The sequence below is a fragment of the Malaclemys terrapin genome, chromosome 9, assembly GCF_027887155.1.
Source record: "Malaclemys terrapin pileata isolate rMalTer1 chromosome 9, rMalTer1.hap1, whole genome shotgun sequence".
Classification (NCBI taxonomy): domain Eukaryota; kingdom Metazoa; phylum Chordata; order Testudines; family Emydidae; genus Malaclemys; species Malaclemys terrapin.
The window spans coordinates 45,171,602-45,183,557 of NC_071513.1; the positions used below are offsets into that span (position 1 = coordinate 45,171,602).

Below are 11,956 nucleotides of genomic sequence, written 5' to 3' on the forward strand. Positions count from 1 at the left end.
TCTGTGAGTTCAGCTTAGACATCCAGCGGTGGAATCCTGGCCCTGAAGTCAATGGCAAAACTTCCATTAACATCAATGAGAACAGGATTTCACTCCCAGTCACTTGGCTATGGGTCGTCTGGTTCCCCTATGGCTGGTCTGCCCAGGTCTAAGCTTGTAGGTTTTGAGCATTGCCCTTCTCCACCCCTCAAGTCTTTTCTCATCTCCAGATGGCCATTTGCATCGTGTCCTTCCTGCACCCAATGAGTCTTCTGAATCCAATGCAATGGTGCTCCACGCAGGGCAACTTCCTAAAAGTGGAGGGGCACAAAGTCCTGCCCCTCCATGGCCCCACCCCTGCCCCTCCTCTTCCCTCCAAGCCCCACCCCTGGCAAAGCCAGAAGCCAGATCCTGGCTGGGGAGCCCAGGCCCCTCCACCTGTCCAGGGTGGGGGGATCCAAGAGCAGCCCCCGCCTGTGTCTCCACCCCACCCCACAGAGCAGGTGGAGGATCCATGGCTCCCCACAGCTGCCTGCACGACTGTTACCAAAACCCAGCTTTGGCTTCTGGCCTGGAAGCGAGGCTGAAGAGCTGCAGCTAGGCCATGGTAAGAACCGCTCGGGACAGCTATGGAGAGACACGGACCTACCATCAGCCCTGGATGAGGAGTCTGGGGGACGGGGTCATGGGCCGGGGCCTGTGCTCAGCTCCCGAACCTGGACAGGTGGAGGGTCTGGCTGCCTGGGCTCCCCAGGCCACTCTTACCCGGGCCAGGCTCCAGCTTCCAGCCTGGCCATGGGCAAGGCCTCATGGGGAAGAAGAAGAGCAGAGGGCCGGGCGTGTGGGGAAAAGTGGACTTGGCCCCCCTTTTCCGGCTCCCCTGGCTCCAAGCATGCCTAGTCAGAGAAGTGGGAAACTGTTACTGCTCCCTAGTGCCCAAGAGGGACCCTTCGACAGCACACCTCACCTCCAGAGACCTAGGCAGCGAGGGATCTGACAGAGGCTGTCATGAATCGAGTCTTCCCAGTACTGCAGCATGGGGGCAGTGGAGGCAAGGGCAAGGCTAGCTGCAAAATCAAAGTGGTGGCAGCATCAGAAGAAATAATGGGGGAGGGGCAGACCATCCTGGAGGATCTTTTGGTTTAAGGACTTTTCTTTAATAACTCTTTTTGGAAAAAGATTTTGCTTGGATAAAGAACTAATAGTGGCTATTAGCCAGGATGGGCAGGGATGCAACCCTGTGCTGTGGGTGTCCCTAGCCTCTATTTGCCAGAAGCTGGGAATGGGCAACAGTGATTACCTATTCTGTTCATTCCCTCTGATGGACCTGGCATTGGTCACTGTTGGAAGATAGAACCAGGGCCGGCCTTTGGGATGGGCTGTCTGGGCCCCCACCCAAGGCAGCCCGCCAAAGAGGGCACCGTGAGCAGGGTTTGGATTCCCACGTGATCTGCTGTGGCAGGCAGTCAGGCAGGTGAGCAGCAGCTCTGGAGAGGGGTCCCGGGGAGAGACCCGAGCTGCAGGGGTCAGTTGGATGACCAGCTGTTTGAACCAGGTGACTCCTCCAGAGCAGGGATGCCCCTCCTTGCCCCTGCTCCACATGTGCAGCCACCGCTGTTCCTGCCCACCCCTCTTCCTCCGGACTGGGAGCGCCCTCCTGTCTGCTGGAGGGGGGGAAAGAGGGCTGTTGTTGGGGTGTCCCCCATGTACCTGATTTCCACTGAGCTGGGGTGACGGCCGGGACGGGAGAATCTGTGTGTGTGTTGCTGCCTCTCTGGGTCCAGAGTGGCTGGTGGCTGCTTGTGTCTGAACACAAGCCTTCAGGCTCCTGCCTCTGAGTGTTTTCTTAAAGAGATAGCGCACGCATACCCTCAGGTACACACACACTCCCCTCAACACAACACACACTACCTCACACATACACTCTGTCACACACTCCCCTCAAAAAACAAACACACACACACACACTTCCACCAACACACATAACACCTGGGCTGTGCTGAGGCATCAGCAGCTGCTGCTCTCCTGCCCTCTCCTTATGCAGCCCACAGGGTGCATGTGGCAGAGGAGCAGCAGTCCAGTGGGGGAGCGAGCAGCAATGCCAGCCGCTTTGTGCATCCAGCTGGGTCAGTTTCCCCACATGGGTGCAGGAGGTAGGAGTGAAGAGGGCACAGTGAAGGGGTTAGGGGCACAGGAGAGAGGTGCAGGAGGTAGGAGTGAAGGGGGTACAGTGCAGGGATTCGGGGCACAGGAGGGGGCCGGGGTTGGGATGAAGGGGACACACTGGAGGGGTTAGGAGCGCAGGAGGGAGGTGCAGGGGGTAGGAGTGAAGGGGGTGCAGGGATTAGGGGCACAGGAGGGGAATGCAGGGGTTGGGGTGAGGGGGCACACACAGTGCAGGGGTTGGGGGCACAGGAGGGAGGTGCAGGATTAGAGGTGAAGGTGGCACAGTGCAGGGGCTAGGGGGGAAGGGAGGGTGGGGAGCCCATGTGGGACCAGAGGCAATGGTGGGAGAGGCACACCACGCCCATGGGTCCAGGGGCACCAAAATGCAAGTTCGCCCAGGGTGCCATTTTCCCTAAGGCCGGCCCTGGATAGGACACTGGTCTGACCCAGTATGGTCATTGTTATGTTACGTTCTTATGCTTCCAATGTCTGTTATTGGCTTCCCCACGCTCTGGCCTCAGCTGGGCAGGTGCTATGATAAACTGCCTAGAAGGGTCTTGTTTCACCATGTATAGCTTCTGAAACCCTCTCTGTAGCTTCTGCCGAAATGCGGCTTTGTTCTCTCTCCTAGTGAGACTCCTCTGTGTATCCTAGCCAGACCCATGGAGAGAAACTTCAGGCCTCAGAACATCATGTTCACTAGGCCCCAGCCCAGCCCCTCTCTTTTCATTTTCCATAGATGTTTTGGGGGCCCCCTGAGCTTGGGGACCCAGTGCCGATGTCTCACTTTCCCCTGCTCTCCTCAGCCCTAATCCTAGCAGACCACCAATGTAGGTGACTCACGCAGGACACTTTTCCATTACAGCCAAAATGCTTCTGAAATAAATGTAGTCAAACTTTACTAATTCTGGGTCACTGACAACGAAAATGATGCTTAAAATTGTTGATTGGCTCTAGTTTTCAAGATATGCTATTGGGTCAGTATATACGACCCTTGGCTTGGGAATGGCGGAGGATAAGTGAGTTATAAAGGGAAGGGATCTCAATTTAAACCAGAAATGACTAAAATACATCTTTGACTGGACCTATGAATAAATCTATGACTGGGTTTGGACAGTACTTGCTTTTTAGGCAAAACAATGAATGATGCAATCTGAAGCTGGTATTGCGTCATACATTATATGAATTGTATCATGTTATTCCTAAAAGTCATGGCTGATGCAATCATAATGAAGCTTACATCACTCTGCTGAACAAATTACCCTATATCAGCTCTAGAAATCATACAGTGTCGTGCTCTCTTATTTGTCAGTGTTTGATTTTGCAAAGGGACACATTTCTGTTTAGCCAAAGTGAGCAGAGATACCTCGTACTTCTGAGAACAGTGCAGATAATTTCTGCTATGTTTGTGGTGAAGTGACTTTTGCATCACAAAAGCACAGTATAACCACTATGGTTAAGAAAGCCTATCACCTTTATTTTGGCTGCAAAATTGGAGCTCAGGACAAGAGGTGGGCCCACACATATGCTGCAACACTTGTGCAATAAATCTTCGCCAGTGGTTGAACAGGAAAAGGAAATCTATGCCTTTTGCAGTGCCAATGATTTGGAGAGAGCCAACAGATCATACCAGCAATTGTTACTTCTGCATGGTGCCTCCAGTTGGGAAAGGTGCGTCAAAGAAGAAAAAGTGGACTGTGCATTATCCAAACATTCCATCAGCTATACACCCAGTACCCCACGGAGAAGGACTGCCGGTTCCTGACGCACCAGAATCATTCTCACTTGAGTCAGACGAGGAAGAGGATGAAACTTCTGGTCCTGAACCATCAATGTCACAGGATCCACATTTTCTTCCATCCTCCTCCTCTGAACCACACCTCATAACACAAAGTGAACTGAATGACCTTGTCAGGGATTTGGAACTACCCAAGAGTAAGGCAGAGCTGTTGGGCTCCAGACTACAGCAGTGGAATCTCCTGGCAGGTGATGTTAGGGTTTCCATGTTCCGTGACCATCAAAAGGATCTTGTCCCATTCTTCTTCGTGGAAGGTGATTTTGTAGCCTGCAACAACATCGATGGTGTGATGGCAGCCCTCAACATCGTTCACGATCCAGATGAGTGGAGACTGTTCATTGATTCATCGAAGACGAGTCTTAAAGCTGTTTTACTGCATAATGGCAATGTTTTGCCATCAATTCCAGTTGGTCATGCAGTCCATATGAAGGAAACCTATGACAACATGAAACAACTTTTGAGGTGCATAAACTATGACCAACATCAGTGGCAGCTTTGTGGCGATTTGAAGGTTGTTGCTCTCTTGCTTGGTCTGCAGACTGGATACACAAAGTACTGCTGTTTTCTCTGCGAATGGGATAATCGTGCAAGAGATTCCCACTACATCAAGAAAGATTGACCACTCCGACAGCCATTGGAGCCTGGGAGGAAAAGTGTTCAGCATCTACCACTTGTTGAATCAAGGAAGATTTTGTTACCACCCTTACACATCAAGCTGGGTCTGATGAAGAACTTTGTCAAGGCCATTGACAAAACACAAGCAGCTTTCAAGTACCTCCATGGAAAATTTCCAAGGTTTAGTGAAGCTAAGATAAAGGAAGGTGTCTTTGTTGGTCCTCAGATTCGTGAACTTCTTTGAGATGATGCATTTGACCATGCACTGCGTGGCAAGGAAAAGACGGCATGGAAGGCCTTCCAGTTAGTGGCAATAAATTTTCTCGGAAACAACAAGGCAGACAACTACAGGTTGTTGGTGGAAAACCTCCTCAAGGCATACAAAAGCCTTGGTTGCAACATGTCACTAAAGATATATTTTTTGCACTCTCATCTAGATTTTTTTCCTCCGAACTGCGGAGCAGTGAGCGACGAGCATGGCGAGCGATTTCATCAGGACATTGCAACAATGGAGAAACGCTATCAGGGCAAATGGAGCCCATCGATGCTTGCAGACTATTTCTGGACAGTGACAAGAGATGCTCCATTTAATGAATGTAAGAGACAAGCCAAGAAGCGCCGAGTAGACACTGAATAGGACTAAACTATGTACAGAATAGTTTTTTGCCTTTTGTTTCATAATAAATTTTATTTATATAACCCTTTTGCTGATTTTTAAAGTGTTACATAAACAGGACAGGTGAAATATTATCATGTAAAGCAACCATAAACACATGAAAAGACCTAGGTTTACAATTTATGATTAAAACTCTACTATCTACACAATATACATAGACATAAAATGTAAAAACTTAAATATCTTAGAAACAGTAGCTAATCAGTTGTTTTAATTGTCATATTTGAATTCAGCACATCAAAATACATAATAAATAGCATATTTTATCTCTGAAGCAGACGACTTCTCAAAAATTGTAGACCAGTGTTATAAGAACCTGTTGTCAGTTGCTTATAATTGCCAAATGTTAATAGGGTGACCAGACAGCAAGTGTGAAAAATTGGGATGGGGGTTGGGGGTAATAGGAGCCTATACAAGAAAAAGACCCAAATATCGGGACTGTCCCTATAAAATTGGGACATCTGGTCACCCTAAATGTTAACCATTTGGACTGAAATGTCTCATGCTGTGTATCTGCCTCAGGGTGCTTTTCTTTTGAAAGTCTCAGCAGCAGGGCCCCAAATCACTTTCATCTATACATTTGGCGACACACATGCCCTGGGAGTGAACGGGGGAGTTCAAAAATCTAAAGACAGACCAAAAACAGAATATAATCTTTTTTAAAAATAAATAAATGCATGAATTTTGGGTGAATTTCATGATTTATTTGGCTCTAATTCACGATTTTTGAACTGTTGGGGTTGTCAATACTGAAATTCTCCAAAGAGTTCATCTGCATTGGACAGTCTCCAGACCCACAGAGCTTCTACGTGCAGACTGGACTGTGCATATGCCATTCCCGGGAGAGCAACTGAGCATGCTCCAGCCGAGGGATGCAGGGTCTGAGTAATAATTTCCCTACAATTTCTCCTTCAGGCTGCCAGGCCGGTATGACACTGGGCACAAGAACTAAGAGCTCAGGGACTCTCTTTTCTGTGTTCTCAATGCTCCCCCTGCTGGCACCTAAGAGAAGCAGAAAACAGCCTGAATGGAGTGCAGAGCGGTGTGGAGCGGAGGGGGCAATAGGGGAAGAGTTGTTCTGGTGGGAAAAGGGGTAGAGACAGGCTGCAGGTAAAGAAAATTACAGGGAGGCAGAGGCCTTGGCTACACTTGCAGATGGACAGCACTGTGAGTTAAACCTGACTTCGTGCAGCTGAGTAGGGAAAGCGCTGCAGTCTGTCCACACTGACAGCTGCCCAGCGCACTGTCATGGCCACATTTGCGGCAATTGCAGTGCTACTGGGAGCGGTGCATTATGGGCAGCTATCCAACAGAGCACCTCTTCTCATTCTGGCGCCATGGGTTGTGGGAAGGGGGTGTGGGTACGGGGCATTCTGGGTCCTGTCCCAACGCCCCGTGATGCATCGCTTTGCATCCCAAAAATCCCTTTGTTTCCGTTCACCTTTGGCGCCATCTTTCAACAGTTTCTGTGCAGCATGATCTGTCTGCGGGAAATGGAGCCCGAACTGCTGAGGCGTATGCTGACGAGTCTCGCCAGCACGTCACGTTTGGCTGTCGAACTATTCCTTAGGATCCAAAGTGACAGTGAGAGTGAGGAGTCCGACGATGCTATTGAGCCGCGTAACGCGTACGACACGAAATTGCTTGTGGCATTCACGGACATGCTCAGCACTGTGGAACGCCACTTTTGGGCTCGGGAAACAAGCACCGATTGGTGGGATCACATCGTCATAGAAGTCTGGGATGACGAGCAGTGGCTGCAGAACTTTCGGATGAGAAAAGCCACTTTCATGGGACTGTGTGAGGAGCTCGCCCCTACCCTGCGGCGCAAGGACACAAGATTGAGAGCTGCCCTGCCAGTGGAGAAGCGGGTGGCTATTGCAATCTGGAAGCTGGCAACTCCATACAGCTACCGGTCGGTCGCAAACCAGTTTGGAGTGGGAAAGTCGACCGTTGGAATTGTGTTGATGCAAGTTTGCAAGGCCATTAATCGCATCCTACTCAGAAGAACTGTGACTCTGGGTAACGTGCAGGAAATAGTGGATGGCTTTGCACAAATGGGGTTCCCTAACAGTGGAGGGGTGATAGATGGGATGCACATTCCTATTCTGGCACCACCCCACCTAGGATCTGACTACGTTAATCGGAAGGGGTATTTCTCTATGGTTCTCCAGGCGCTTGTGGATTGAGACTGCTCAGAGACTTTCATTGACATTAACACAGGCTGGCCCGGAAAGGTGCATGACGCACGCATCTTTCGGAACACTTGGCTGTTCAGGAAGATGCAGGTGGGACTTTTTTCCCAGAGTGGAAGATCACAGTAGGGGAAGTTGAAATGCCCATTGTGATCCTTGGAGATCCCGCTTACCCGTTAATGCCATGGCTCATGAAACCCTACACGGAGCCTTGACAGCAGCAAGGAATGGTTCAACTACAGGCTGAGCTGGTGCCAAATGACTGTGGAGTGTGCCTTTGGCCGTTTAAAGGGCCACTGGTGATCTCTGTATGGGAAGCTGGACTTGGCCGAAAACAGCATCCCGCGGTTATATCTGTGTGCTGTGCCCTCCATAATATTTGTGAAGGGAAGGGTGAAAGCTTCACTCAGGCATGGACCTCCGAGGTTCAACACCTGGAGGCTGAATTTGCACAGCCAGAGAGCAGGGCTATTACAGGGGCCCAGCATGGGGCTGCAAGGATTAGGGATGCCTTGAGGGAGCAATTTGAGGCTGAAAACCAGCAGTGATATCTGGTGCCCTGCACGGGAGTGAAGTGCAGTAGTTCCAATCTTTAGGAATCAGTGTCTGCTAAGCAGACTTGCAGTGCCTGTTTATTTCCTGGGCTAAGGAGTCTTTTACTTTATGCAATAATAAAGAATGTTTTCAAAGCCAAAAAATCCATTTATTGAAAAGAAAAAAAATTATTTATTGAAAAGAAATAAGGGAGTGGAGTGGGGAACGGTACAATCACAGATTCGCATATGTCCTGTCTGGTGTGCTGTGCAGTGAGTGCTGCACTTCAGGATAGCTATATTGCATGGTGATGGGGGTTGAGTGCAGAGGGTAAGGGTCATGGTTTTCAGGGCTGGGTGGTGAAGATACTGGTGTTGGAGGCAGTGGGTGGCATGAAGAACACGGAAGTTGGGGAAAGTGGGTTGGAGGTGACAGTGGGGCACAACGGAAAGAGTTTTGGGACAAGGGCTGTGGCGGGGAGGTGGTGTTTGCGTTTGCGGTACTGCTCCTCTTTCTGCATGGCTACGAGCTCCTGGATAGCGTCTGCTTGGCACTCCAGGATGCTTATGAGCCAATCCGTGCTTTGCTGCCAGTGCTCCGTGCTTTGCCGCCGGTGCGCTGCGTTTTCCTGGCGGATCCTGCTTTCTCTCTCCCTCCAGTTCTGTGTTTTCTCATTCTCTTTAATAGATTGCCGCATCACTTCTTGCAGCATGTCTTCTTTGCTTTTTCGCGGTCTCTTCCTGAGTCTTTGCAGTCTCTGAGCAGGCGATAAGAGGGACGGCTGAGGCTCAAGGTTGATGCTGCTGTATAGGCAAAATGCAACATTTAACAGAGGCAGCATTGTTTATACCAGACAGAGTAATGATTCCCCCCGCACTTAAGGAGTAGAAAACACACAGGGTCTACACAATAGCATAAGTTTCCTGTCCGAAACAGAGCACACATATACCACGGGAGCCTCAAAATGGTGAGTAAGGGGGACTGATTGTTTCAGGGCTGCACTGTCCTCTGGGTTTCTGTGCCTTGGGGAAAGCCAACAGCTTCAGGGGGCACCTACACTGAACACTGTCCCAGCATTTTCCACAGGAGTTCATCCTGGACGATATCTCGCTGCTGAAGGTGACCTGGGAAGCAAGGGAGGGTCTTCTACTGCAATGCGGCTTCCACCCTGGCCCATATGCAGCTTGCCTGTGTGCAGCAATGGTCCCCCCGCCCCTTGCGGCACAGTGGCGCGGACACGTTAGCCTGGCTGGGACAAGGACCACGGTGGCTCTCCGGATAAACATGCGCAAGCACATTGCACACATTCTGGATGAGACATTCAAGGAGATTACCGAGGCTGATTACCGCGATGTGATAAACCACATCAATGCACTGTTCCGCATCTAGGCATGCATGCCTAACCCTCCTCTTCCAAAGAGCCTGCACCGAAAAAATTCCTTCCCGAAAAAAAAAAAAACGCTTACTGGGAACCCACTCTTCTGTTTGTCCTCCACCAGGTACCGGCTGCTGCGACTGGCTACCTTCCTCCTGGCTTGAGAAGAGCTCCTGGCTGCATGGCTCCAGGGATTCCGAAGGTGTCACCACCTTCACTCCCGTTTTCCTCCTCCTCCTCCTCTTCCTCCTCTCCCCCCCCCCACCGGCTCTGAAGTGTCCATGGTGGTGCTCGAAGTGGAGGTGGGGTTAACCCCAAGCATCGCATCCAGCTCTTTATAGAATCGGCAGGTTGCAGGGGGAGCACCCAAGCGGCCGTTTGCATCGCGGGCTTTGCGGTAGGCACTCCACAGCTCCTTCACTTTAATCCTGCACTGCAGGGCGTCCCGGTCATGGCCCCTTTCCATCATGTCCTTTGATACCTTCCCGAAGGTACAGCTTCCTCCGCCCCAAACACTGATGAGGTCCAGCAACTCGCCATTGCTCCATGCTGGGGCTCACTTGGCGCGTGGAGGCATGGTCACCTGGAAAGATTCGCTGATAGCACTCCACACCACGCCAGGCTGAGCAAACAGGAAGGGGATTTTTAAAATTCCCGGGGAATGTAAAGGGTGGGTCACATGGTTAGTTACCTGAAGCCAGGGCAGTAGAGTTTGAACTGATGACCAGAGTGGCTAGAACAGGCATTGTTGGGATACTGCCGAATAATTCTGGAGGCCATTCACAGCGCATTGGCGGCCACACTGGCGCCGCAGCACTGCAGCGGCAGTGCAATAACGCTATTCCTCTTGGGGAGGTGGAGTACATGCAGCGCTGCAACCACAGAGCTACAGCGCTGCAAATGCCTTGCCAGTGCGGACGGGGAGTGAGTTACAGTACTGGGGGCGGCTTTACAGCACTGTAACTCGCAAGTGTAGCCAAGGCCAGAGCCATCCTGTGGAGAGCACAGGAACAGGGAAGGAGCAGAGAAAGGTTGCTGGGGTACATGCTAGGGCCAATGGCTCTCAACTTTCCAGACTACTGTACCCCTTTCTGGAGTCTGATTGTCTTGCATATCCCCAAGTTTCACCTCACTTAAAATCTACTTGCTTATAAAATCAGACATAAAAATATAAAAGTGTCACAGCACGGTGCTACTGAAAAATTGCTGACTTTCTCATTTTTACCATATAATTATAAAATAAATCAACTGGAATGTAAATCTTGTACTTACATTTCAGTGTATAGTATACAGAGCAATATAAACAAGTCATTGTCTGTATGAAATGTTAGTTGGTACTGACTTTACTAGTGCATTTTATGTAGCCTGTTGTTGTAAAACTAGGCAAATATCTAGATGAGTTGAAGTCCCCCCTGGGAGACCTCTGCGTACTTCCAGGGGCACACATACCCCAGGTTGAGAACCACTGTGCTAGGGGACAGGGACAGAAGGGGGCATAGATTCATAGATTATAAAGTCAGGAGGGACTATATTGGTCATGCAAACTGACCTCCTGTATAACACAGGCCATAGGATTATTTAGTCTCCGGAAGAGAAGAATGAGGGGGGATTTGATAGCAGCCTTCAACTACCTGAAGGGGGGTTCCAAAGAGGATGGAGCTCGGCTGTTCTCATTGGTGGCAGATGACAGAACAAGGAGCAATGGTCTCAAGTTGCAGTGCGGGAGGTCCAGGTTGAATATTAGGAAACACTATTTCACTAGGAGGGTGGTGAAGCACTGGAATGCGTTACCTAGGGTGGTGGTGGAGTCTCCTTCCTTGGAGGTTTTTAAGGCCCGGCTTGACAAAGCCCTGGCTGGGATGATTTAGTTGGGAATTGGTCCTGCTTTGAGCAGGGGGTTGGACTAGATGACCTCTTGAGGTCCCTTCCAACCCTGATATTCTATGATTCTATGATTCATAGGACTTCCCTGAGTTAATTCCTGTTTGAACTAGAGCAAATCTTTTAGAAAAACATCCAATCTTGTTTAAAAATCCCAGTGATGGAGAATCCATCGTGACCCTTGGTCAGTTGTTCCAATGGTTAATAACCCTCATCGTTAAAGAATTGCACCCTATTTTCAGTCTGAGTTTGTCTAGCTTCAGCATCCAGGCATTGGAAGAGCCCTCTATTATCACATTTCTGTTTCCCATGTAGATATTTATAGACTGTGATCAAGTCATCCCTTAATTTTCTCTTTGTTAAGCTAAATTGCTTGAGCTCTGTGAGTCTACCAGTGTAAGGCAGGTTTTCCAGAAGGAGGGGAGAACAGAGGCAGAAGGGTCTGTAATGACTACTAGAGGACACTCCCTACAAAATTGGGAATTGAACCCAGAATTCCTGAGTCTCCTCATTCCTCTACTGTCAGCTGTGAAACCCACTGGCAAAGTGTGTGTCATCCTCCTCTATTGGTAGTTCCACAGAAAGCCAGGGCCGCCCAGAGGGGGGGCAAGTGGGGCAATTTGCCCCAGGCCCTGGGCCCTGCAGGGGCCCCCACGAGAGTTTTTCGGGGCCCCTGAAGCGGGATCCTTCACTCACTCTGGGGGCCCCGGAAAACTCTCACGGGGCCCGGGCCCCTG

At 50.2% G+C, this 11,956-nt stretch overlaps 1 protein-coding gene across 1 annotated transcript in view; it reads left to right on the forward strand.

Annotated features, from left to right (window-relative positions):
* LOC128843160 (uncharacterized) overlaps positions 1-10,518 on the forward strand; it is a 56,643-nt gene extending 46,125 nt beyond the window's left edge. The window contains exon 4 of the mRNA XM_054039754.1: positions 9,463-10,518. Coding sequence (XP_053895729.1) covers positions 9,463-9,502 — 40 coding nt within the window. The 3' untranslated portion in view covers positions 9,503-10,518. The remainder of the gene's footprint in view (positions 1-9,462) is intronic.
* Positions 10,519-11,956: the final 1,438 nt, after the last annotated feature.